This window comes from Silurus meridionalis, chromosome 14 (genome assembly GCF_014805685.1).
Source record: "Silurus meridionalis isolate SWU-2019-XX chromosome 14, ASM1480568v1, whole genome shotgun sequence".
Lineage (NCBI taxonomy): Eukaryota > Metazoa > Chordata > Actinopteri > Siluriformes > Siluridae > Silurus > Silurus meridionalis.
The window spans coordinates 3,328,985-3,356,219 of NC_060897.1; the positions used below are offsets into that span (position 1 = coordinate 3,328,985).

Here is a 27,235-nt window from a genome sequence, read left to right on the forward strand (position 1 = left end):
TCTTTTATTTTTCAGACAGACAGACAGACAGACAGATAGATAGATATTTACAGTTTCTGCTGCATTGTCTCTGTGTATCGCTGTCTAATGTTCTTTCTTTGCACCTCCAGCGGTGTCCTACCTGAATCAATCCACCTCTTAAAACCATCAATAAGACACCATGGCTATAGAAACCATCAATATTATAGAGCAACACATTATAACAGAGCGCTACAGACTCAGGAATTTGAAAAAAGTTTACCATTAGCAAAGGAAGAAACCCAATAAACACAATTCAACATGTCTCTTTACACCGCACCACCCGTGCACTTCATCTCTAGCAGAAGCATCAATATTAACCTCATAATATGGCCCTGAATTTTTCCTGCTTTTATGTGCATTTTTTTCTGTGCATTACGATTTTCCTGGAGATTTGAAATTAAGGCAAATGGTGTGCTCTTGTGCAAATTCTACAAAAGTATAAATGGTTCATGAAAAAGCTTAACATCTGTTTTTAACTGTTTGGGCGACATTTTCCTCACAATGTCCAGCTTTCCTTGAAAAGTCCATCTTGTGAATGTGAGGTATAGCTGTGACCAAATCAATTTCTTCTCCTCTGTCAGTCATTGTGGAATGAATAAAAAAATACATCTATTAAATCCAGACGTATATATTTGAGCTTGTACAGTTTGCGGGTTCAGCGATTCTTGCGAGCTCTGATTTATGCACTCTCTGACAATCTAATCAAAGGACGTCAAAATGCAGATGTGATTGGGTGCCAATTTGACTGGTTAAAGAAACAGATTCAAGCAACATAGAGTTTATGGTAAAAAAAACAAAACAAAAAGCCAGCAGTGCTCACAGTGAAATCTGATTGGATAAAGACTCTAATATATGCAGCACACCTAAGTATATAGAAATAATTTCATACATATTCATGGAAAAAAATGTATTCAAAAGCAAGTCAGTGATTCTGATATGGTTTAGGCCAGCAGAGAAGGCCTTGCTGACCCTAATGGCCTGCCACTGATCTTATGAATAAATAAATAAATAAATAAATAAATAAATAAATAAATAAATTATATATATATATATATATATATATATATATATATATATATATATATATATATATATATATATATACACACACACACACACACACACACACACACACACACACACATACATATACATACATATACTTATATATATATAATGTGGTGTGTATATTGAATATTAAATACATATTTAGATATAGATTGTATTGTTTTATAAATAATGTAATGTTAATAATTATTAAATAAGTCTGTATACTTTTACACTCCATAACCCAAAAGATTATCAGACACTTATGAATCAAAACCCTTCGAAAGCGTAAGCACACAAAACGCGTCGACTGTTGATGACGTAGTACGCAACAACGGGCGGCCTGCCAGGGAACGACGGTAAAACACGGTAAACACTTCGCCTGTCCTTCTCTCTTTTCTCCACACATGCCTCCCACTTATTTATTTATATTATTCACAATTTGACGAACCTCCAAATCTCTGAAAAAAACATTTATTCCCTGTATTGTGTCTTATAAGGAAGTGTACGGCGATAACCTTTATGTTGCGCACACCCACTCGCGATATGAACGAGCTAGCTAGCTAGTTGGCTAGTTAGGGAACGATCAAGCTTGTTTATTAGATATTTATCATGAATATTAGAGCTGACATAAGTTAATTATTTTATTCTGAATAATACACCGACTGTCTTTTGATTTTCCTGGAACAGACGCGTAAAAACTGTGAAACTACAGCTATGAACTGGAACAAGGGAGGACCGAGTGGTAAGCGAGGCTTCGGCTTCGGAGGATTTTCCCTCTCCGCGGGGAAGAAAGAGGAGCCGCGGTTGAACCCGCCGGCCCACAGTGCGTTTGGTGCGCCGGGCAGTTCGGCAGGAGGGTTTGGCAAAAACCAGCAGCTGCCTGCGTTCTATAAGATCGGAACCAAACGCGCGAATTTCGACGAGGAAAACGCGTGAGTGAACCCGTTACTCTCACCGCATGATGTCTCCTGCAAACTGGTGGTGTAGGAGCTTTAGGTTTGTGTTGACTGATAGCTTCGGTAAATCTTTCCAGGAGGAAATGTAGTTCAAGCGTGATTTAAAAAGAAAGGTCACCAGTGACGTCACCTGCTCCCTTTAATGTGTATTGCATTGCACGCTGGGGCATTTCTTCAGAATACAACATACTAGAACTGTTTTGTTTGTGTGTCAGAATAGATCTTTATGTTTATAATGTTTACAAAACAAGTTACTGTTTGTTATAAATTGTTTGTTATGAAGTGATTGGTTGTTGGAGAAAGAGTGATGATCGGTGATTAGTTGTTGGGAAAACAGTGGTGATTTGTGATTGGTTGTTGGGAAAGCACTGATGATTGGTTGTTGGAAAACAGTGATTAGTTGTTGGGCAAACAGTGAAGAATAGAAAATAATTAATTGATGACAAAAAAAAGACCAGTCATTATTATTTATTTTTTTATAATGTTTACAAAATAATTAAACGTTTGGTATAAACTAAAAGAAGCAGTTATTGGATGTTGAAAAAACAGTGGTGACCCGGATTGGTTGTTGGGGAAACAGTAATGATCAGTGATTGGTTGTTGGGGAAACAGTAATGATCAGTGATTGGTTGTTGGGAAACAGTGATCAGTGATTGGTTGTTGAAACAGTGTTGATCAGTGATTGGTTGTTGGGGAAACAGTAATGATCAGTGATTGGTTGTTGGGGAAACAGTGTTGATCAGTGATTGGTTGTGGGGGAAACAGTGGTGTTCAATGATTGGTTGTTGTGGGAAACAGTGTTGATCAGTGATTGGTTGTTGGGGAAACAGTAATGATCAGTGATTGGTTGTTGGGGAAACAGTAATGATCAGTGATTGGTTGTTGGGGAAACAGTGTTGATCAGTGATTGGTTGTTGGGGAAACAGTAATGATCAGTGATTGGTTGTTGGGGAAACAGTGGTGATCAGTGATTATTTGTTGGGGAAACAGTGGTGATCAGTGATTGGTTGTTGGGGAAACAGTGGTGATCAGTGATTGGTTGTTGGGGAAACACTGGTGATCAGTGATTGGTTGTTGGGGAAACAGTAATGATCAGTGATTGGTTGTTGGGGAAACAGTAATGATCAGTGATTGGTTGTTGGGGAAACAGTGGTGATCAGTGATTATTTGTTGGGGAAACAGTGGTGATCAGTGATTGGTTGTTGGGGAAACAGTGTTGATCAGTGATTGGTTGTTGGGGAAACACTGGTGATTAGTGATTGGTTGTTGGGGAAACAGTAATGATCAGTGATTGGTTGTTGGGAAACAGTAATGATCAGTGATTGGTTGTTGGGAAACAATAATGATCAGTGATTATTTGTTGGGGAAACAGTGGTGATCAGTGATTGGTTGTTGGGAAACAGTGGTGATCAGTGATTGGTTGTTGGGGAAACAGTAATGATCAGTGATTGGTTGTTGGGGAAACAGTAATGATCAGTGATTGGTTGTTGGGGAAACAGTAATGATCAGTGATTGGTTGTTGGGGAAACAGTGTTGATCAGTGATTGGTTGTTGGGGAAACACTGGTGATTAGTGATTGGTTGTTGGGGAAACAGTAATGATCAGTGATTGGTTGTTGGGGAAACAGTAATGATCAGTGATTGGTTGTTGGGGAAACAGTAATGATGAGTGATTGGTTGTTGGGGAAACAGTAATGATCAGTGATTGGTTGTTGGGGAAACAGTAATGATCAGTGATTGGTTGTCGGGAAAACAAAACCAGTGGTGATTTCTGATTGGTTGTTGGGAAACAGTGGTGATTTGTGATTGGAAAAAGAGAATCATTGTTCTTTTTGGTAATTGAAATGCTTTATTTAAAAGTTGCTAAATTGGTCTGTAAAGTTGCCAAATCGAGCGCCAAAGTCTTTAGCACTGTGCCTGAAACCTTGTTATCAGCCACCAGATTCCACCACACACCCATTTTTCATTGGTCACAGCACCACAAACAGACAGTTTGGGCATTTACCAATTACTATCAGCTCTTTCACATAGACAAAACGAAGACGTATAAGTGAGGAGAGTCAGATAATAGACCTGAGGGAAAAGTTTGCAGATTCAATAACTTTCATGATTTGTAATCATCTTCAAGAAGAGCTGCTCTCAAGTCAGTGAGGGATTTTACTGGGTGGGGAAAAGGGGTGAGAACTTAAACCTGAATGCATTATTAGCATTTGGAGCCTAACATCTGCTCATATTGAGGTCCAATATGACTTTGAGGATCAGTATTAACTTCGGGGCTTGAAGAAAAATCCGAGTAATCGAGACGTAATAGTGACGTTTACGTTGTAAACCTGAACTAATATTTACTCAATTTACTTTTAATTGTGAAAAAAAAGATATAATGCACTTAAAACGATTATACTCAAATTGCCTTGTTCTCCTCAAGCTATTTCGAGGACGATGAGGAGGAATCGAACGCTGCAGATCTGCCGTATATACCGGCGGAGAACTCTCCTACCAGGCAACAGATGCAGTCTGGAGGAGGAGGAGGAGGACGAAGTGGTGAAGGTGGAGGCGGAGGCGGATCAGACAGCGATGACGACCCTCTCGATGCCTTTATGGCTGAGGTGGAGGTGAGAGAAAAAAGAAAAAAAAAGCTAAAAGCTCATCCTACAGGGCATCACTGAATCACTTATACAAAATAAAGAAATCTAGCATTATCATTGATTTAGAAACGCAAGTGCTGTTTTAAACTAATCTGTCTTTCCTTTTTTTTCTTAACACATAGAACCAAGCAGCCAAGGACATGAAGAAACTAGAGGAGAAAGAAAAAGAGAAAAATCTGACCAAGTAAGAACTTTCACCCAAATCCTAATATTCGCTTCTAACTAGCACTATTTCACTAAGTTTCCAGTTCATTAGTATTCATTAAGACCTTATTATTATATCTGTGTATCTATGTGTGTGTATATGAGGGGGGAGAAGGAGGGGGGTTAAATGCACTTAGGGGTCTTCCACGGGTGATTGAGCGAGTCGCAGGGAAGTTTTTTTTTTTTCTCCGCTTGTTTCTTCCAGGGGTATTCGAGATGACATTGAAGAGGAGGATGAGCAAGTGAGTGACCAGCATACCTCTACTTCCAAAGAACTGCTTTGCTTTGATCTGTATCTCTTTCTTTTTTTTCCCCTCTTTTTCTTCCATTCATCTTTCCATCCTGTCTGTCTGTGTAACGCCCCATAACGAAAACTCGGGTTTGGTGAGCACTCAGAGGAGCTACGTGTGTGTGTGTGTGTGTGTGTGTGTGTGTGTGTGTGTGTGTGTGTGTGTGTATTATATACACATACACGTTTCGGTTCATTGTCATTTTTTTACGCATTTATTATTAACATTTGGGGAAATTCAATCAATTATTGAAAAGTTTAAAATAATATACCTGCTTGGTTAAATTATATATAAAATAATAAATTTTTTTTATTATATATCGATTAAATGAAGTAATTGATTAAATTAAAACGAATGAACTTGATTCAATAAAATGAAATAAATAGCAACAAATTTAAACAGTTTACATTCGTTAGACACCATTTGGTTAATACAGATGTGTATAAGACACTTTAACAAATGTCCTCATTCCTTCCATCCGTCATTCATTCATTCCCTCGATATGTGGAAATGTCGGGATTTGCAAATACGTGTACCGTTACACCCCTGACACACACACACACACACACACACACACACACACACACACACACACACACACGCGCAGACTCTTATCTCACCAGCGTGAATTCGGAGCACCCACAGTTACAAAAACGGCTCATTGTTCTATTTCAACGTTCAGACATTTAATTGAATTCGATTTAATTGGCGATAATTAGTCTTTATGTCTGATAACTTCCAGCCTTACCTAATGATATCTGGTCTCCTTTCGCTTCCTGTTCGCCTTTTCCCGAAACGATGCTGTGTGTTAATCTCAGCGTTCCGAAACGTCCCAGAGCCGTAATGTGTGACGCGAAGCTCTGTGTTGCGTGCAGGAGGCTTATTTCCGTTACATGGCCGAGAACCCGACAGCGGGGCTGATCCCGGAGGAAGAGGAGGAGGCCGTGGAGTACGACAGCGACGGGAACCCCATCCCTCCGACCACGAAAAAGATCATCTTACCACTTCCACCAATTGACCACTCTGAGGTGATGCTTCCGGATTGTACATCCAAAATTGTATTATTATTTTTATTTATTTATTTTTTTTACCTCGGCCATGTTTCGGATCAGAATCCAACCCTTCAACAGTGTCACTAACTTCAAATGCAAGAAATGGCGTTAAAACCCCTTTAAACATCGAATTGTGGAATACTAAAGACACGTACGGTCCTGTTTTTGTAGATCGACTACCCTCCATTCGAGAAGAACTTCTACAACGAGCACGAGGAGCTCAACAGCCTGACTGGAACGCAAGTGCTGGAGCTGAGACACAAACTCAACCTGAGGGTTTGTGCTTTTACACATTCTTACGTTTTTCCGTCGCTCTTTCTGTGTACGTTATATTAAAAACGTGATTTATTTATTTATTTATTTTTTTGACGGACAGGTGTCCGGGGCCGCTCCTCCCAAGCCGTGCACCAGTTTCGCTCATTTCGGATTTGACGAGCAGCTCATGAACCAGATCCGCAAGTCCGAGTACACGCAGCCGACGCCCATCCAGTGCCAGGTGACCCGAGGAATAACTGGCATTAGGTGTTAGTTTTATATCTAGAAAAGTAATAATACTGAAAACCCGTGTCTGGCCGTTTAGGGGGTCCCCATAGCCTTGAGCGGCAGAGACATCATCGGCATCGCCAAAACCGGTAGCGGCAAGACGGCAGCCTTTATCTGGCCCATGCTGGTGCACATCATGGACCAGAAGGAACTGGAGCAGGGAGAAGGACCCATCGGTGTGATCGTCTGCCCCACCAGAGAGCTCTGTCAGCAGGTAATATTTACTAAAATCTTCAGCAGTACGTCATTTTTTTTTTTATAATAATAATTATGCAGCTGATTTAGCCGGAGGAACAAAGATACGTGACCAGCTGTGTGTTTTTCCACGTGTAGATCCACACGGAGTGTAAGCGATTCGGGAAGGCCTACGGCTTGCGCTCGGTGGCTGTGTACGGAGGGGGGAGCATGTGGGAGCAGGCCAAGGCGTTACAGGAAGGGGCCGAGATCGTCGTTTGCACTCCGGTAAGAGCTGAGTGTCCACGAAGGAACGACCAACTAGAAGTGTCATGTGTATATTAAATGTACGCAAAATGGACAAAAGTATTGGGACACCTGACACCTGAGCACGTGGTTCAAACTGTTACCATGAAATCGGAGGCACACGATCTTATAGGACGTGTGTATGGATTCCGTAGTATGAATATTATCCTTTGAACCAGGAGACCCAAAGCTGTTCCACCACGACAGCGCCCTCTGTGCACAAAGACGGCTCCATGAAGAAGCATGGCTTGGAGTGGAAGATCTCCCGCTATAGAGTTCTGAACCCTCAACCCTATTGAACATAATGAATTAGACCTCACCTCATCAGTAGCTGATTTTAATAACACACTTGTAGCTAAGAGCACAAAGCTTCACAAGCACACTCCAAAACCTAGTGGAACATCTTCCCTAAACAGTGGAGGTTATAACAGGTTATAACAGGAAATGTCAGGTGTCCACAAACTTGTGGCCATACACTGTATTTTTTACAATTTTCTAATGTGAAACCCCACACACAGGGTCGCCTGATCGATCACGTAAAGAAGAAAGCTACCTCCCTGCAGAGAGTGAGCTACCTGGTGTTTGACGAGGCTGATCGCATGTTCGATATGGGCTTCGGTAAGTCCAAACAGTCCTGGTCTTTGTATTCGCGTTGTTCGTATGTTTTCATAATCAGTTTTTCGATCGTAAAAAGGTAAACCACTTCACGCCATGTACGTTTGCTTTCCAGAGTATCAGGTGCGATCCATCTCCAGCCACGTGAGACCAGACAGACAGAGTAAGTTCCTCTCATACACTTTTATAAATATAAATTTGAAATATAACCTTTATGCACAGTCCAGAAACAGAGGCACAGAAAAACTGCAATGTTACTGTTATTGTATTATTATTTGTGATTATTTTGCAATAATAGATGCATGTCTGAGATTTAAAATGATGCATTATGATGGATAAGGTTAATATCCTTGTGAAGCACAGTGTCTTTCTATAAAAAGAGTATGGAACCTTGAATAAAAAAAAAATCAGCTCTTTATTTAAATTATTAACAGTTGAGGTTTAAATATAAATGGACTGAACTGAATCATTAATTTAAAAAAGCCACTACGGTGTTCCATCAGGATCCTGTTCTGTTTTTGTCTGTAATTGGTATAAAGGTTTAAATATATTCATAGGAGTTAAAATAAACCTATAATCATTGGATGGATGGATGGATGGATGGATGGATGGATGGATGGAACTAATTAAATAGAAAGAACTGAACTACAGTAACTAATTTGGAAAGCAACTTACTAGGAAGGAAGGAACTAACCATCTAGCAAGAAATTACAGTATCTAAGTAGGAAGGAACTACAGTAACTCTACGCAGGAACTAACTAACTAGAAAATAACTAACTAAGTAGGAAGGAAGAGACTAACAAACTAGAAGAAAGTAACTTACTAACTAGTAAGGAACTAACTATCCAAACAGGACAGACTAACTAACAAGGAATGAAGGAACTAACTAACTAGGAATGAACTAAGGAAGAAGGAACCATCTAACTAGGAATTAAGTAACTAACTTGTAAGAAACTAAGTAGGAAAGAAGGAACTAAGTAGGAAATAACTAACACAATAGAAAGGAACTAACTAAGAAAGAAAAGGAACTAACTAACTAAGATGAAAGGAACTAACTAACCAGTAAGTAAGTAACTACGAAGGAACTAACTAAGTTGGAAGGAAATTACTAACTAGGAATAACTAGGAAGGAAGGAACGAAGTAACTAGTAAGGAACTAAGTAGGAATGAACTAACTAAGAAGGTAGGAACTAACTAACTAAGCAGTACAGAAGGATCTAACTAGGATGAAAGGAACTAACAAGGAAGGAAGGAACTAACTAACTAGGAAGGAACTAACTAAGAAGGAAGGAACCAACTAACCAGGAATTAAGGAACTAACTAGGAAGGAACTAACTAAGTTGGAAGGAAATTAATAACTAGGAATAACTAGGAAGGAAGGAACGAAGTAACCAGTAAGGAACTAAGTAGGAATGAACTAACTAAGAAGGTAGGAACTAACTAACTAAGCAGTACAGAAGGATCTAACTAGGATGAAAGGAACTAACAAGGAAGGAAGGAACTAACTAACTAGGAAGGAACTAACTAAGAAGGAAGGAACCAACTAACAAGGAATTAAGGAACTAACTAGGAAGGAACTAACTAAGTTGGAAGGAACTATGTAATTAGGAAGGAACTCACTAACTAACTAGGAAGGAACTAAGAATGAATCAACTAACTAACCAGGATGAAAGTAACTAACTACGAAGGAATTAACTAAGTTGAAAGGAAGGAACTAACAAACTAACTATTACTTTTATTTTCTTATCCTATAAACGAGTTTATCTTTGACTTCTCGCAGCTCTGCTGTTCAGCGCCACGTTCAGGAAGAAGATCGAGAAGCTGGCGCGGGACATTCTCACTGACCCGATCCGCGTAGTGCAAGGAGACATCGGAGAGGTGTGCTAGATTAGTGCTTATATCCTTGCAGTAAACATGTGGATTTCTGATAGAATATTGAAAATTAAGGTCGTAGTCTTGTGCAGTTTTGGAAACGGAAACACATGAACCTTCTCTGACCTCCAGGCGAATGAGGACGTGACCCAGGTGGTGGAGGTCTTGCAGAGTGGCTCGGATAAGTGGATGTGGCTGACCAGGAGGCTTGTGGAGTTCACCTCCGCTGGCTCGGTGCTCATTTTTGTCACTAAGAAGGCCAACTGTGACGAGCTGGCCACCAACCTGCAGCAGGAGGGCTACAGCCTGGGCCTGCTGCACGGAGACATGGACCAGAGCGAGAGGAACAAGGTCATCAGCGACTTTAAGAAGAAGAGCTTGCCCGTCCTGGTGGCCACCGATGTCGCAGGTAAGGGAATTGTAACGGGAAAAGAAAAACGTCCTACATCAAAGCAGGAACGTGTTAACTTTTCATTATTGTTCTTATCTCAGCTCGTGGATTGGACATTCCCTCGATCCGCACCGTCGTAAACTACGACATTGCTCGAGACATCGACACGCACACCCATCGCATCGGGCGAACGGGTCGCGCCGGAGAAAAGGGCGAGGCCTATACTTTGCTCACCAACAAAGACGCCTCGTTCGCTGGTGACCTCGTTCGTAATTTAGAGGGAGCCAATCAGAGCGTCTCAAAGGATTTGATGGATCTGGCCATGCAGGTGCGTCCTCACGTTCCCTCATTTCACATACACGTTAAAGACTCAGTCCATAGTTGATTCATTGACTGATTTTACGCGTCTTCTTCAGAATCCCTGGTTCAGGAAGTCGCGTTTTAAGAGTGGGAAAGGAAAGAAGCTGAACATCGGAGGTGGAGGGCTTGGATACAGAGAGAGACCAGGCCTAGGGTCCGAATCCTCGGTGAGTTTCTGACTGAAAACCCGAACCAAAGTCTATATAACACGTTGGCAAAAGTTTGCAAGCACCTGGTCATAGCATCATTGAAATGGGGTGTAAATTTGTTAGGTACTTGATATTAAATAAATGGTGCTTTCAAAAGTCCTTGAATCTGGTGTTCTTGAAAGATTGGGAACCCTGTCAGAGCTCTATAGCATGCCACTCAATATCTTCCACTCCAACCCATGTATCTTCATGGAGCTCGCTTAGTGCACAGGGGCATCGCTATGCTGGAACAAGTTTGGGGTTCCAAGAACGTAAAATTTTATCACACCTCATCCAAAAGCGTTCTATTCAATTGTGTCTCCAGCTTTGGAGAACCACAACATATGGCAGGTGTCCCAATACTTTTGGCAATGTAGTGTATGTTGGCACGGTTTTCCTAACTGACCCTTTTTCCGTGAGCCCAGGAGCGCAGCGGTGGTTCCGTCCTCGGCAACTATGAGTCCTACAAACCTCCCACTGGAGCTATGGGAGATCGCATGGCTGCCATGAAGCAAGCCTTCCAGGTAAGCACTTGCAGGCTGAAGCTCCTACAGCAACATTTGTTCCACTCATGATGGAACAACCCGCAAGGTTTCTTTTATTTTCATGCTGCGAATATGGTGGTAACGGATATGATCAATCAATTTTCCAATTATTCGCACCAAATTTGCTCTTTGGAGGCTGCGAGTTGATTCCGATGGTTGGTGTGTCATGTGACCGCACTTTTAAAGTTCTGGATTCACCAGTCTCTTGCAGTGCTCTCAGTACTTTACATTGAAAAGTGAATGGAAATGACTACATTTTAGTGAATTTATTGCTATAGAAGTCGACCGATTTTACCGATAGCTCGGTCGGATCATGCTGGCCGATAACCAATTAATCAACCGAAAGTTTTTAAAATGGAGACTAGATTTAAAAAAAAAAACTGAGTGTAAAATAGTACTGGAGTTTATTACATAAATAAAAAACAGTACATACAAGATGGGCATGCAATCCGAAACAAAACTGACCCTCCAAATAAAGAAAAACTACAGAAGTCCTAAAAGGCCATTCTTTAGTGTTTTCTCAGGATCGTGACTTAATTTTCTTGTTATCACAGACATTGTTTCCCCGTGACAAAAGCTGAATTTTTCGGTTGTTTTCAGTATAAAAGCATGTTCTAGAGGCAGGATCATCATCATGCCGTGATACGAAAAAACAACTTTTGTTGCAATGAGATCACGAGAAAAATACTTTTCTTATATCCAGAACATTAAGTCGTAGTCACAAGGAAACGGTGGCAAAAAAGTTTTATAATGCATGGCTTCTTACTTTTGTAAAAAGAAGTTACGTCCAAAATAAATAAAAAGTACTCTTCAACAAAAGAGCATGTGGCATCAGCAATTCGCCTCCACACTGTATAATTCTCAGCCGCCACTGCAACCTGGAAAAACTATCAGTATGAATTTTTGCTGGTAGCGAAAAACAAAAGGGAGGAAATCTTCAGGACTAGAATTTTAGCTGGAAATCGTGCTCAGTATAGGTTGTATGATGAGATGCACATATTACTCATGGTGATGTTGTTCTTGTCTCCACTGTTCCTTCTCAGGCTCAGTACAAAAACCACTTCGTGGCGGCATCGAGCAGCTCTCCCAAGCTCAGCGCCCAGTCAAACAGCAACTCGGGTTGGACGAGTGCAGGCAGTCTGAGCTCTGTGCCCTGTGGAGCCCCTGAAGGAAGCCGTACACCTTCATCTTCCACCCCCATGCCCCCTCCTCCTCCATCCTTCAATCTGGGCACCAAGCTGGCCGGCTTCAGCAGCTCGGGCACTTTGAGCTCTGTATCAGACACTCACTCATCCTCATCCTCCTCGTCCTCCTATTCCTCCTCCTCTTCTTCATCCAGAGAGGATTCTTACCACGACAGGAGCCGCCATGGAGAGGGGCACCATCGTCATAGCGAACGGGACCGGCACGGAGACCGCGACCGCCACGGAGACCGGGATCGATACGGCGATCGCGACCGGGATCGGGAACGAGATCGGCACGGCGACAGCCGCAACGGCGATGGCGGACGCCGGGAGAGGGACAGCTGGAGGGGAGAACGAGACGGAGGCGAAAGGGCCAGCTCACACAGAGGAGCCGAGGACAGCTTTGCCGTTCCCGATCCACCGAGAAAGAAGAAGAGCAGGTGGGACAGTTAGAGCCAAACCACCCCACCACCCCCCACCCCCCACCAGCAGGAGACATGGATGGAGCAGCTCCGAGATCAGCCAGCCTTCTCAGCACAGTCCATCTGTCCGCTGTTCCTCAAATGTCAAGGGCGTTAAAGACTTTCAGAGTTTCGTCTGCCTGTTCTCTTCGGTAGATTCCCTGTCGCTCTTTCCGTCAGGCGGCCGACGGGGTCGTTTTAATCCGTTAAATGAGAACTTGCGAATTATAGAGACGCAAATTTCAGAAGTCACGCAGGCCTTTTCTCTGTATCTGTGTGTGAATTAATCCTTCTGTCAATAGTTCCTTTTTTTGGGGGGGGTTATGGGGTTAGTTTGGGGCTTTTTTTTTTCGTAGTTTGCAGAAATGACTTCGTAGTGATCTTTTGCGAATTCTAAAGGAGAATTCGAGGCGATTTCGACATCTTTATGATTAGAAAGGAAACATTATTTCGAAGCCTTTCCATCTCGTTTAACATGACGATCCAGAAGTTCTGAAGTCTGTGAGCTCTGAGTGATCTGTATTGTAGGGTCGTGTTTTTGTTCTGTATTTCTTTTTAACACCTACCCGCTGTTACGACACAACGTGCCCTCCTGTCCTGTCTGGGATTTTTTTGTGTTTCGAAATAAAACTACGCTCATGCGATCGGTTACCTTCATACTCGCCATCTTAGGGTTGGGATGTGGCAATAATGACAGTGAAGAGATTGAGTTGTACTCTGAAATAACTGCATATAAATCTATAAAACAACCAATGGGGTAAAAGACTGGAATATGTGCTGTGTATTATTATTTGTATTTAATTTTTTTTTCAGTCGACTAGATTAGAAAGGCTTCTCTAAGACCAATAAGCTGTTTTTCATGTATTTTGTGAATGTGGTGCAGTTACATGAACCATTCTTCATCATCATCATTCTGGCTTCAATAAAACATGATAAGATCTTGAATAGTGTTGCCTTTATTTATTTTTCCAACATGAGCAATGATTGATAATTGTACATTTGTAGCATTTCTCAGACTCTTTAATCCAGAGAGACTTATAATTCTCACTTGTACAACTGAGCAGGGGAGGGTTAAGGGCCGTGCTCAAGGGCCCCAGCAGTGACAGCTTGGTGGGGCTGGGATTTGAACCTCGCAGATCAGAAGTCTGATATCTTAACCACTGAGCTACCACCTCCCACCAATTATAAGCATGCTTACATACAGTCGTTTAATTCTAGATGCATAGCTGCTAATGGTTTGAGTTTCATGAAAGCATTTCAAGAGAAAAAATAATACATTTGGGATTCAAACTGGTTTCCATTTAGATGATGCACAGTCTCTTTAAAACTTTAATTTCAATTACGTTTAATCTAAGGCTGCATTTACAGTAATCCAGTCACATTTTTTGTCCAAAAAAACGCTCCACGTCCACACTATCGTTTTCAATCATTTTCCAAAGTAAGACGCTTCGACCTGCCTCATTTCTGCCCGAGGTTTTCTACTTTTACGGCTCTTTAAAACGTCGCTAAATTGGCTGAATTGGTCACATGACTAAAACACATCACTGTTTACCGAGTCAAAACTTTTTTCAAATTTGTCCACTTTGAAAAGCGTTTTTCAAAAATCTCTGTTTTTATTGACTGAAAACGCCTTTGGACGGAAAGCCAAAACTGAGAGAAAAATATGCGTTTTAAAACACAAATGTGTGTAAACATACCCTAAAGTAATGGTCCTTTTATAAGACTAGTGAAAATGGTCTTTTTCTTCTTTCGGCTACCAACATTAGGGGTCGTCACAGTGGATCATCCATCTCCATACCCCCCCCCGTCCACTACATCTGCCTCTTTCAAACTAACCACCAGCATGTCTTCCCTCACCACATCCATAAACCTAATCCTTCGCCTTCCTTTTTTCCTCCTTCTTGGTGGCTCCATCCTCAGCATTCTTCTACCTCATTCTTCTCCCTCCTCTGCACATTACCTAACCATTCGATCACGCCTCTGTCACATTGTCTTCAGAATCTCCGACCTGCATGGTAGCTTTAATAACCTTGCAAAAACCTTAATCTTGCAAAAATCGCTGCACTCTGCTACCTCCAGCTCCACCTTCTGTCTTTTCCTCAATGCCACTGTCTCGAAACCATACAACATCTCAAGTCTCACCACAGTCCTATAAACTTTCCCTTTCATTCTTGCAGATACTCTTCTATTCTTCTTCACTCTTCACTTCTGTAACAATTATATGTTTTTATAGATAGATCGATAGATCGATCGATCGATAAGGAGACTGGTCCAAGGTCTACTAAAGGTTGTCCTACAGCAGTTAATTCTGCTTCAATTAGAATGCATTGGTACGCATGTTTTGTTGCTCACATATTAATCAATAAATATCCTGCAGCAACACAAAATATACTTTAATGTTTGCACACATTAGTTGTTTATAAAACACTGTATCACATGACAACATGCTGGGTCTAGAAGTGTAAATTTAATGAGGAGAAATATTTTCATTGGGGTGCTTTAACATACAAGCTACTCGGTCAATTACTGAAATAATGTTAGTAATTGGCAAAATCATTGAATCACAGACAATTAACCTCTTGGTCCAATCACATGCAAAAATCAGTCAAGTTGTAATCGCTGGCACCTGTGAGGTGGGTTGATCAGCGGCAGCTCAGCAGCTGAGAAAGATCATCAGGAGCAGTCTTGCTTGAATAAAAGCTGCTCTGGTAGTGCTAGTAGGTATACTTACATTTGTCTCTCAGTAGCAATGGGGTTTAACCAAGTGGGGCTTTGTGCACTTGTGCTTTTTGCAGTTAGATTATCAACAGCACAATGGATGGACTTGGGAGCTGTGCAACCACCTGCTGGATCTCAAGCAACCAAACCAGGTCAGCCTCCACTGCAATCGAATCCTGGGATGGCTCCTCAGTGGCTGCAAAGTAGCCCCCAAGCTGGAAGCCCTCCAGTAGCCCCACTTGGACTGCAGTTTCAGAATCCTTCAGATGCTCAAGGCCAGCAAATTATCCAGCAACAAGTGAAGAAGCTGGACTGGACTTTTCCTGCGCTGCCCAAAATCCCAACAGCACAAACGCTGGTGCATGTTGACCGACAGTCTAATCCGGTTTATACCCAGGGTGTGACGGTGAGCTGCAACGAGACTGCAGTGCATGTCGAGGTGAGGAAGGATGTTCTTGGACATGATCTGTCCAATATTGCTTTCCTCACACTGGGAGGCTGTCCTGCTCAAGGGATGGATGCTGCTTCTCCTGTCCTCATCTATGAATCTCTGTTAAATGGCTGCAAAAGCATGTTGACTGTAAGTCTTTTCATTGCTATGTCTTTTTCTCTTTGGGGGTGGCTGGAAAGCTTATCTAAATACGTGTTTTCTAGATGACTGCAGATGAGCTGGTGTACATCTTCACTCTTGGTATGTCTCCTGTGCCAATCAGTGGCACTCCCATTCTAAGAAGAGCCAGTACAAGGGTTATGGTTCAGTGCCATTATCCAAGGTATTGCTTCACAACACATTAGCTTGATTTATTAAGGTGGCTTTCTTTATTTCAAACTTTCTTTTTTTTTTTTTTTTTTTTTTCTCCCCTAGATTCCACAATGTCAGTAGCAGTGGTCTTGTGCCTGCTTGGGTCCCATATTCTTCTGCCCAGGCTGCTGAGGAACTTCTCGTTTTCACATTGAGACTTATGACTGGTTTGTATTGTGATACAATTGTTAGTTTGTTCTTTATTTTTGCTTTTACTAATGGTGTTTTCTTCTTCTAGATGACTGGCTATCTGAACGAACATCCAACCAGTACTACCTGGGTGAGCTTATAAACATTGAGGCATCCGTTCTGCAGTTCAACCATGTCCCCCTGCGTGTCCTTATGGACGGCTGTGTGGCTACTACTGTCCCTGATATAAATTCCGTCCCCAGATATTTCTTCATTGATAACTACGGGTAAGTAGGTTTTTTTTTTTTTATTTAGGGCTTTTTGTTGTCCAATGGTAAACTCTTAACTGGAAGTGTTTTCCAGGTGCCTGATTGATGCCATGCTAACTCAGTCCAGTTCCCAGTTTATGCCCCAAACTCAAGCAAACAAGCTGAGGTTTCAACTGGAGGCTTTCGGATTCCAACAAACAAACACTAGCCTGGTAAGTACTGGTGTGGTTTATTCATTTAAAAAAAAAATCTAATTTAAATGTCTTACTTGTGTTGCCAGGTCTACATCACATGCATCATGAAGGCAACAGCTGCCTCTTCCCCAGCTGATTCTCAGCACAAGGCTTGTTCTTTCTCTGGCAATGGGTATTATTATTATTTTTTTTTTTTCTTCCCATATTTGAGCTTTCAGTTGCCCAGTGTTGGCTGTGACGACTAATGGTTCTTATTTCTTTCTCCCTTTTAAGATGGATTGCTGCATATGGTCCCAACCAGGTATGTAGTTGTTGCAATAGCAGCTGTGCTGGAAGGAAGGGAAGAGACTTGTCTGCAAGGGCTCGACGAAATCTGCCTTCAAAGAAAGGTAGTGGGGGGGGGATAAATGTGTGGCTTTAAACCAGTGGCTTTCAGTGTAGTGTTTCTAGTGGGGGAACAGACATGGTGGGTGGGGTGCAGGGTTTTAATCCATTTTATTTTTGGTTAATTTAGATTTTCTTGTCTTTACTTTGATGCAACAATTGAGTCACTAATGCAAGTAAATTAAAATGTCAGTTGGGGGATGTTACAACTTCACCTATCTTGTTTAAAAATTGTACTTTTTAAATTAGGCTTGTTTAATCCAGTGTTTCATTAACACTGCTCAAGTTTATGTAACTACACCTTTTTAAAAGCTGTTTCCTTTCATTTGCAGGCCTGCAGCTGGCAAAACGTGTACGCCTGGGTCCAATCACAGTTCTGGAGAATGTTTGGTAGTCAAATGACTTGCTGCTCTTTGCTTTAATAAACTGTTAAAATGTGCTCGTGTATTGTCTTGACTGTTTCATCTAAACATGAATAGAGGATGTAGATTTTATGTACACACTGGATACAAAATTGGCCTTAATTTAATTTGGCTTAAAGTTGAGACTTTTTGCTCTTATGCCTCTTGGGTTTTAGACCAGTGAATTACTTGCTAGCAAATGTCCTTAAGAATAGAATGATGCCACTTTTCTATAGTGCTCAGATTTGCCTTTCTTTGCTACCCACTTTATTCTAAATGAAACCTGCTTAGGCTCCTTAATCAATGGCATATAGGGGTTTCTGGCTTCTAAAGAGCTTTGTGTTTGGAAGCACAAGTTCAGTTTAGAAATTTAATGGAGTTCAGGACCACTTAACTGACTTGTGCTTTATATGGACTGAAGTCTTGCCACACCAACCCTTTGCCAATAAACACTTAGGACCAGGGTATCCAATCTTGCCCACAAAGAGCTGGTGTTTTGGGTTTTCAATGCAAGCAAGGGCAACACCATTATACCTGCTAAATGGTTTAACATGACTCTGGTGTGGGGCTTGGCTGGAATGAAAACCAGCACCCACCCTGGACTTTTTTTTTTTTTTTTTGGTTTAAACAATGCTTGCCTTTAACACTGGCATCTATTTGGTACCTGGTTTATTGTATGGTACATGACAAATCCAAGGCTATTGTCCCAAACTGAAAATTTGAATAAGTCCATTTGTGGTGAGTTTGTGTCCACATATGCTTTGGACATTTGTTCTTGGCTTAAAGGAGTAAACCTTAATTTGGTCTAATACTGTTGGTCCACCTTTCCACTAATAGATCTGGATCCCCAAGTAGTGTTCACCTACAGACCTGTCTCTATAAATACTTTTTTTTTTGGTACTATTTGTTTGCGCTTTAGAGACGATGTGAAAATCCCAGATAAACATTTTCTGAAATATGCATATGAGCCACTCTGGAGTGAACATCTGTGACAGATCACAATTTCTCTCTATACTGATTTTTGCTGTAAGCATTACTTAAAGGGGGAAGTGGTAGCTCAGTGGAAAAGATGTTAGACTTCTGATTGGAAGGTCATGGGTTTAAAGAAACTTCTACTGCTGGGCCCTTAACCCCCCTTTTCCTCCACTGTATAATTAAAGTCTCTCTGGATAAGGGCAGCATAAATGCAAATGATAGAATAAATAAGACCACATTGAAACAAGTCTCCATAATTGAACAGTTGATAACTTGACAAATGGTTTGCAGGTTAAAGCTGCAAAAAAATCAGAAATAAAATGTTCCTGATGAAATATGATTTTAAGTTCCTTTCATGGAATAAATAATGTAGGAACGAGTTAGCATTGCTTATACCAAAAAAAATGTATTCTTGTAAAAAAAACAAAAAACATTGTGTAGACCCACTGATAGGAAGCAGTCTTATAGTGGCGTATGTGCTAGTTTGTATTTTTAAACAAGTACAGACACACAAGACAACTAGTTTTTAGTCTTTGTTACTCCTTTTTTAACCCATGCACATACAACAGCGTCAGTGTATGTAAACTGCAGGTATGTGTGTTTGCATCTAGAAAGACATCCACTTGCACATTGTAAAACATTTAATTTCTTTAACTTTTTAAAACAAGTCCCATTGGAATTGTGAAGATTTTAATAAAATGATCAACTCTGGAATCAAATCATTTAGTTTTTTTCTTCTGCTTGTACTCTCTCTTTGGTACCGGGTAAGCAGACAGTGTTGCCAAAAATAAATTATCTACAGAACCATTAAAATTATTTATACCTTTTACAAATGAGACCAACATCAAATGCGTACAGCAAAAATAAATGGCAATCGTAATGTATCAGTGCATAAACTATTTTCTTTATTTTTTATGTTAATCACTGGGATCGAAAGATATGTTATTTACACATGATGCTCGATAGGACTCTCAAAACAAAAACACATTTTTATCATCAGGAAAACATTAGACAAAATGCCCATCCTGTCAGAATCCAACACATAAAAAAACACATTTTGCTGGACTGTAATATACCTACTCCTGTTTAAAAAAAGCTTGTATTTTGTTGATGGTTTTTATCAAGTTAATCCAAATTTAGTCCTAAGGTTTAAAAAAAATCAATTAATAAAATGAACATATTTAGTTTTATATTGGTATAATTAAACTTGGCTTTTACTATGAACATAGCCATAGAGGCTGGCATGATCTTAACAAAAGGATTCAATCAAGGACTATAATTAGTTCTATATTTGCTAAATTGCTTAGCTAGGTCATGTGACCTTGACAATTAGGCCAATTTAGCTCTTGGTCCAATCAAATGCACGGAGCAGTAAAATTCTAATTGCTTTCATTTGTTTGGCAGCCTAATTAATAACTCACCAGGCTCAGAAGAGCATCAGGCTATTTAGAAACATTCAAATACTTGTTTAAATCACCGTATAAATACGAGGTGCTCTGACCATCCTGGTGTGCATTCATCTGTCAACTGCAATGGGATTCAACCAAGTGAGGGATGGTCTGCTACGGCTGCTTTTGGCAGTTCATATGACAACAGCACAATGGACAAGTTTGGAGAATATTAAATTAAGCAACCCAGGACAGCCTCCACTGCAAATGAATCCTGGCTTAACTCCTCAATGGCTGCAAAGTGCTTCCCAAGCTGGAAGCCCTGGATATCCTTCAGCTGACCAAACGCAGCAAGTAATCCAGCATCAAGTTAAGAAGCTGAATTGGACTTTTCCTGCAGTGCCCCAAATCCCAACGCCACCACCTCTAGTGCATGTTGACAGATATGCTGATCCTATTCCTGCCCAAGGTGTGATGGTGAGATGTAACGAGACTTCAGTGTATGTCGAGGTGAGCAAAGACGTGCTTGGAATTGATCCGACCTTCACTATGGCTTCGCTCACACTTGGCGGCTGTACACCCAAAAGCATGGATGCTCCTTCTCAAGTCCTTATCTATGAGTCTCCATTGTATGGCTGCAAAAGCAGATTAACTGTAAGTCCTTTCTATTGCTAAATACATGAAGAGCTTTTTAAACTTGTATACACTATTTAAATGTACTTTGTATGTTTTGTTCAGGTGACTTCAGATGAGCTGGTGTATATTTTTACTCTTGGTATGTCTCCAGTACCAATCCGTGGTACTCCCATTCTTAGGAGAGCTGGTACAAGGGTTTTCATTCAGTGTCACTATCCAAGGTACTTGAAGTTTCTCTGATTTGTTTAGTTTAATTTTGGACGGATTTAACTGTTGGACCTCTTTTTCAGATTCCACAATGTGAGTAGCAGTGGTCTTGTACCTGCTTGGCTTCCATATGCTTCTGCCCAGGCTGCTCAGGAACTTCTTGTCTTCTCCTTGAGGCTGATGACTGGTTTGTACTGTAGTTGAATTGTAGCTTGTTTGTCTGACAATTTTCTTTTACTAATCTATTGTCTCGTAGATGACTGGCTATCTGAACGAACAACCAACCAGTACTACCTGGGTGAGCTTATAAACATTGAGGCATCTGTACTGCAGTTCAACCATGTCCCTCTGCGTGTCCTTGTAGATGGCTGTGTGGCTACTACAGTCCCTGACATAAATGCTGTCCCCAGATATTTCTTCATTGAAAATTTTGGGTAAGTGGGGTTAATTTAATGGCTTCTGTAAACTGATATGAAGACTTTAATATTCCTTTTGGGATGAATAAATTTCTCATCCAACATTTTTCTATTGGCTGTGTTGCATTACACAACTGAATACTTAAGTGTATATCTATACACACTTATCAGTGGTGTAAATGTACCTCACTACCTTACCTTTGACAACTTTCTGGTTTTACTGAATATCAGTAAACTTACTCACTACTAAACTACATTTGAGTTAATACATGTACTTCACTATATTAAGACCAATTACATTTTGGCTTATTTTGTGGATGAAGGGACATTTACTTATTATATTGCCTATTAAATACTAATGGTTCTACTCTGTGTTCAATCTTTTCTAGAAAACATTTACAGTTTCTCCAACATACAGATATTGCTGCCAAAATGATTAATTTCTAACCATATAAAATGACCCCTTTACCCAGGTGTCTGGTTGATGCCAAGCTAACTCAGTCCAGTTCCCGGTTCATGCCCCAAACTCAAGCAAACAAGCTGAGGTTTCAGTTGGAAGCTTTTGGATTTGAACAAGGGAACAGTAGCCTGGTAAGTACCGCCTTACCTCTGGCATATGCATGTTTGTCAATGTAACCCTTACTCCTTGTGTTTCCAGGTCTATATCACTTGCATCTTGAAGGCAACCGCTGCTTCTTCCCCTGCTGATGCTGAGCACAAGGCGTGTTCCTTTTTGGACAATAGGTATGTTCTTGTTACCCTTAATGGCGTTGTGCTGATGAGCTATGATCGCTAACGTCTTACTGCTTCTTAGATGGAGTGCTGCATATGGTGCTGACCAGGTGTGCAGTTGTTGCAGTAGCAGCTGTGGTTCAAGGAAGGGACGAGATCTGTCAAAGCGAGGTATTTTGAAGAACCTTGATGTAATTCACGTCTTGCCACCCTACGATCTGTATGGCACTGTGAAATCTTTACCTGAAGGGGAAGTTGTACTTTGCATTTATTTTATTTTTTTTACTCCCTTTATTTGCAGGCATGCAGCTGAAGAAAAAGTCAACCTTGGCTCAATTGTGGTTGTGGAAAATGTTTGGTAATCAAATGCCTTTGTCTGAATAAAGCATTTTATAACTTCTTATTTTGATGTCTTCTGATTTTTTTTTTTTTTTTTTTTTTTTTATTGCCTTCATGTAATTTGACAATTGTGGTATCCAGAATTGAATGGATTTCCCATCATGCACTTGGGTGGGGACTTTAGCAAAACTAGCTGAGAGCATAACTAATAGGGCTGCTACAGTATATAATTGTGGAAAGGTAACATCCAAACCCCCCTACTTAACCGCTATGCTTTATACCAGTAGGGGTGTAACAGTACATGAAATTCACAATTTGGTGCATACCTCAGTTAAGTCACTACTTGGTTCAATTTTGATGGAGTTTATATTAAAGAATTGTAATAAAATGCCTGGATAAATCTAAAGTTAATTTTATAAAAATTGAGACTTTACATTGACTTGGCCCAAAATAAAATTTGGATAATACAAATGTTAATCTTATAAAGCTGTACTGATTTCAGCATACTTTTAACATGCCTTCTATCCTTCATTCACTTTCTTGATCTGCAAAACTCTGTTCTCATTAAAAATTATTGATGCAAACGCTAAGGAATCCATATTTCTAGCATTGGCAGGAAGTGTGTGTTTGGGGGGGTGGGAAACCAAGTCCTGTACTTAAACAGATTAGTATGACTGTGTGTATGGTTTATACCTGTAAACCGTAACAATTTGTTGTTTATCCCAGTGGTTATTACTAGGAGTGTTGCAATCTTTCAGGTAGTAGATAACTACAAATGCTACTATCAGAACTAAGTGGCAGGTCAAGGATGCTTTTGTTTATAAGCGCAATTTTATATATATACTTTTAAATCAACTGTCACCCTTCAATTTACCTGGTTCCTATACAGAAATCTGATATGGTCATATGACCATGTAAATGATACTGAATCAGCAGAAAGATGTGGGTGAAAAATTTTTATTTTACAAGGTAATTTTCTATATAAATTATTTACACTTGATTTTAAATGATTTTTGCTGTGACTGTAGTCATGTGATTTATTTCCCAGCTTTTGTCAAGAAAAGTAACTTTGATCATTACAAGATGTGCTGTCGACTGATTACGCACGTTTTACAAATTATTTTTTAAACAGCATTTTTCTTTTGCTAATATGCTAACTTTCAAACACTATACATGCTATTCGTCATCTCGACGTTCATTTTACTTTGCTATAACTATCCTTTGCAAATATGGCAAACCGTTGCACAAAACGCACTTTGACTGCATACGAAAGTTATCTACATTTAAAGGTTTGATTTCATGTTAAATTGTGTACATGAAGTGAAACATGCATGTTAATTCCCAAAAAAATCTAACATCTACTTTTACTACTGCAGCGACCTCATTGGGGTCACATCATTCCACATTTTTACATTTTTGTCTCCGGTTTGGGACAATTACTAAATTGAGTTATGTTTTTTTTATTTTTATTTTTTATTACATTTTACTTGTGCAATTTCTTGGTAAAAGGGTAAATTTCTCATGTTCTCTCTCTCTTTTTTTGTTATAGATATGTGAGATTTGGGAGTGCCATTATTCCAAAATATTTGACTCTAGTTTGGACAAATCAGTTAAATGCAGTGTTTCAAGCTCCAGATCGGGAGAGAGTGCAAATTTCTTACTGTACCATGCAATGATATCACTGTTACTTGTGTGAAAATGTTTGTTTTGTTACATTTTGTTTAATGTTAAATTTGGTTACTTGTTGATCCGTGTTTACTTGTTGGCAAACGGGTTTTAAACAATTGCTATAATTTAAGTACTGCGATATGTCCTGCCGCTTGCATTTGTTAATTCTGGAAACAATTGTAACAATTCATTTTTGAAAATAAAATATTGACCATTTATTTAATAGAAAAATGTAATATACATTTTGTGTGTGTGTATGTATATATATATATAATTTAATTTTTACATAAAACTCCATAAAAACAATTCCCTATAAGTGTTTTGATCAGCCAAACTAATCAGTTTTGTGGTAAATGCATTTTCGCGATAAACTGGGGGCACGAGATTCAAACCGCAGTAAAGCGGGGGATTACTGTATATATAAAATGTATGTATTATAAATACAAGGATAAACATCCTTTAACCATTTGGGGAAAATGTTACATATATAAAAAAAACAGCCATTTTTTAAATATATGTACATGTTTGACATTTTTATATCTGTGAAATCCAACCATGGACATTTATGCTATATGAGTACTTTGCATATGACTCGTATGAGTCTTTGCATATGACTTTGCATGTGTGCGCATTGCCTGGAGAAATGCTCATTTATTCATGGTTTTCATACTTTCTGATTAAAATAATCTACTGTAAGTGCAGATTGTTGCTTTAGGTATGGGGTGGGTCATGGCCTGGTTGGCCCAGAGCACCATTTAAAAGTAGAACCACCACTGAATTTAAAACACTGTTAAGCAACATAAGAGGGTCACTGATTTGAATAAACTGCCTTGTTAATTTCTAGGCAGAATGATAGATGTGGAAGTGCTTCCAGTGTTTTACCTGAATGAGTTGATGACAATGAATCACATATAGACTTTAGTAGAAGATGTAATAGTGCAAAAACCTGCTTTAAATAATTCTCAACCTTTACTGAAATCACTCTGGTCACATCACATCAGTCACATCAGCTTGACATTTGTACATTATGCTCTTTTGCCACAACGTTTTTCCGCTTTTAGAATACTGTAGATTTATTAAAACAAGCCCAATTGGGAAAAGCTTAGTCAATAAATACTTAAAGAGAAGAACCTTCATTTGTCACATGTACAATACAGTACAGTTAAAATGTGGAAGGGGTCAGAGCGCAAGGTCAGCCATGATACAGTGGCCCTGGAACAGAGAGGGTTAAGAGTCTTGCTCAAGGGCCCAACAGTGGCAGCTTGGCAGTACAAGGGCTTAGAACGCCAAACCTCCCTATTGGGTACCCAGCACCACCCACTGTCCTAAAGACTGAGGTTTGTGTATTAACACATTCTTAATTAGACTTGCAGTGGTGTCTAATCTAATTTTTCATCTGTGGGTGCAGGTTTTCATTAATCCCAAACAAGCAAATCCCATCCAATTTCTATACTATTATATTCTATTCTACCCACCTGCTTAACGTCTGCCCATCTGCTAGGAAAACTTTCCTATTATGGCCACAGGAGACGAACAGCCGCAGCGACCGCCTCTATGTACTCGTCCTGTGGAGACAAGCGTCCAGTGCTCGCACTGGACACAGCCGGGTCTGTAACCCCTGGTCGGGGGCTATAAACGGATGAGGGCAGAACACCTGTAACACGACACGTCGTGTGGGAGCCGTAGGCACCTTAGGTATGCACCCAGGTCTCGTGTATAGAAACACTCTGGCCATGCCAGGGGCAAACTCCAGGCAGGATGGGGCAACTGCCAAGTCCCAGACAGGCACTCTGGGTTGCGTCCCGGGCCTCAGCCTCCGGGCGCCACCGTGCGGCATACGACCTCCTCGTGGGGGGAGCTCTGGAGTGGAGAAGGGTCTCTACTACCTCAGTAGAGAGACCAGTCACAAACCCGCCTGCGAGAGGAGATCCCTCCTGGTTTGAATTTCCCACGGAGGGCCCTCGAGTAGGAATACCAGGTCCGCAAACTATGGGTTGCCCGGACATTGAGGTGCTACCAGGAGGAGACAGACTCATTCTCAGTGAACTCCAACCAGAACTCCCGAAAGCAGCGTGATCGGGGGAAAGGTGTACAGGCATAGCCCTGGCCATGACTGTACCACGGCAGCCACTGTCTTCGACAGGGCGTCTGCTCTGACATCCAACCGTCCCAGGATGTAAACAGCTCTCAATGAAAGGAGTCTGTCCCAGGACCACAAGAGGACCGCTCACGCCAGCTTGTACAAGGGGCGAGATCGGCGGCCCCCCTGGTGCTCGAAGTAAGAGACCACCGCAGCATTGTCCGTGCGGACCAACACATGGCGATCTCTCCCGGGAGGAAGTGTTTTAACCCCAAAAACACTGCCAACATCTCCAGGCAATTTAAGTGCCACGAAAGACGTGGGCCACTCCACAGACCCTGGGCGGAGTGGCCAATCATGACCGCTCCCACCCCGTGAGGGAAGCGCCCATCGTTACCATTACGCACGGGCACGCATACCCGTTTACTGGATGCGTGCTGCTTCTGCTACAAGACCAGCCAAGCTAGATCCAGCTTGGACTCGGCCCGTGTCATGACCTCGAGGAGCTCTTCATACAGCACAGGCTGTGAAGAGTCCACGGGCACGCTAGCATCCATTATCTCATTCTACTCTAAAACAGAGACATGTAACGCCGCGCCGCCCGCACCAGGAGAAGAAGCAGCCGCCAGGCATGCTTCCCCGAAATTTCCGAAATTTCTCCCATCTCAGAGGAAGAAATACGGAGCACCACGTTACACGCACCAGAAAAAGAACCGCCAAACGCGCGCTCTCCCCGGGGAACGGGAGCTTGGCTAGCAGCCGGGAGTGCATAGCCTGCTAAAATGCTAACAGCCGATACCTTCGAGGGCCAACTCGGCAAAGCGGGACCGAGCCGCGAGGGAGAGCGCTCTCCGACATTTCTTCCACCTCGAAGGAAGAAATACGGAGCACCGCGTTACACGCACTGGAGAAGAAACTGCCAACGAACGCTCTCCCCAGGGAGCGGGAGCTCGGCTAGCAGCCGGGAGCGCATAGCCACATGGCTAAAATGCTAACAACCAATACCCCTGTCAACCAGTTCTTGCCAATTGTGTCCCTGCC

At 41.1% G+C, this 27,235-nt stretch overlaps 3 protein-coding genes across 4 annotated transcripts; all 3 read left to right on the top strand.

The window, feature by feature from the left end:
• The first annotated feature begins 1,355 nt into the window (after positions 1 to 1,355).
• Positions 1,356 to 13,801, top strand: ddx42 (DEAD (Asp-Glu-Ala-Asp) box helicase 42). Of its 2 annotated transcripts, XM_046865815.1 has the most exons (18): positions 1,356 to 1,437; positions 1,759 to 2,003; positions 4,452 to 4,638; positions 4,794 to 4,855; positions 5,081 to 5,117; positions 6,041 to 6,193; positions 6,389 to 6,493; positions 6,594 to 6,713; positions 6,798 to 6,974; positions 7,094 to 7,222; positions 7,759 to 7,858; positions 7,971 to 8,018; positions 9,636 to 9,733; positions 9,860 to 10,136; positions 10,220 to 10,446; positions 10,535 to 10,645; positions 11,092 to 11,190; positions 12,255 to 13,801. In XM_046865815.1, the coding sequence occupies exons 2-18, from the start codon at positions 1,786 to 1,788 to the stop codon at positions 12,846 to 12,848; spliced, it is 2,742 nt and encodes a 913-aa protein (XP_046721771.1). In that variant the 5' UTR covers positions 1,356 to 1,437; positions 1,759 to 1,785; the 3' UTR covers positions 12,849 to 13,801. The 2 variants fall into 2 exon arrangements, with proteins under 2 accessions (XP_046721771.1, XP_046721772.1); XM_046865816.1 differs by lacking the exons at positions 1,356 to 1,437; positions 1,759 to 2,003; positions 5,081 to 5,117 and having other exon boundaries at positions 4,592 to 4,638.
• A 1,769-nt stretch (positions 13,802 to 15,570) lies between these two features.
• Positions 15,571 to 17,791, top strand: LOC124396382 (zona pellucida sperm-binding protein 3-like). Its single transcript, XM_046865499.1, has 8 exons — positions 15,571 to 16,154; positions 16,229 to 16,347; positions 16,440 to 16,543; positions 16,615 to 16,792; positions 16,869 to 16,986; positions 17,055 to 17,140; positions 17,242 to 17,357; positions 17,685 to 17,791. Exons 1-8 carry the CDS (start codon positions 15,606 to 15,608, stop codon positions 17,744 to 17,746), a joined length of 1,332 nt encoding a protein of 443 aa, XP_046721455.1. The 5' UTR covers positions 15,571 to 15,605; the 3' UTR covers positions 17,747 to 17,791.
• A 2,435-nt stretch (positions 17,792 to 20,226) lies between these two features.
• Positions 20,227 to 22,510, top strand: LOC124396781 (zona pellucida sperm-binding protein 3-like). Its single transcript, XM_046866078.1, has 8 exons — positions 20,227 to 20,770; positions 20,855 to 20,973; positions 21,043 to 21,146; positions 21,216 to 21,393; positions 21,849 to 21,966; positions 22,034 to 22,119; positions 22,190 to 22,278; positions 22,409 to 22,510. The coding sequence occupies exons 1-8, from the start codon at positions 20,261 to 20,263 to the stop codon at positions 22,489 to 22,491; spliced, it is 1,287 nt and encodes a 428-aa protein (XP_046722034.1). The 5' UTR covers positions 20,227 to 20,260; the 3' UTR covers positions 22,492 to 22,510.
• The last annotated feature ends 4,725 nt before the right edge of the window (positions 22,511 to 27,235 follow it).

Coding starts and splice junctions, on each gene's coding strand:
- LOC124396382 (XM_046865499.1), top strand. CDS start 15,606: ATGGGGTTTAACCAAGTGGGGCTTTGTGCACTTGTGCTTTTTGCAGTT. Junction 16,348..16,439: donor GTTCAGTGCCATTATCCAAG/GTATTGCTTCAC, acceptor TTTCTCCCCTAG/ATTCCACAATGTCAGTAGCA. Junction 17,141..17,241: donor TGTTCTTTCTCTGGCAATGG/GTATTATTATTA, acceptor CTCCCTTTTAAG/ATGGATTGCTGCATATGGTC.
- ddx42 (XM_046865815.1), top strand. CDS start 1,786: ATGAACTGGAACAAGGGAGGACCGAGTGGTAAGCGAGGCTTCGGCTTC. Junction 4,856..5,080: donor AAAGAGAAAAATCTGACCAA/GTAAGAACTTTC, acceptor TGTTTCTTCCAG/GGGTATTCGAGATGACATTG. Junction 10,646..11,091: donor GCCTAGGGTCCGAATCCTCG/GTGAGTTTCTGA, acceptor CCGTGAGCCCAG/GAGCGCAGCGGTGGTTCCGT.
- LOC124396781 (XM_046866078.1), top strand. CDS start 20,261: ATGGGATTCAACCAAGTGAGGGATGGTCTGCTACGGCTGCTTTTGGCA. Junction 20,771..20,854: donor GCTGCAAAAGCAGATTAACT/GTAAGTCCTTTC, acceptor TGTTTTGTTCAG/GTGACTTCAGATGAGCTGGT. Junction 21,967..22,033: donor AACAAGGGAACAGTAGCCTG/GTAAGTACCGCC, acceptor TTGTGTTTCCAG/GTCTATATCACTTGCATCTT.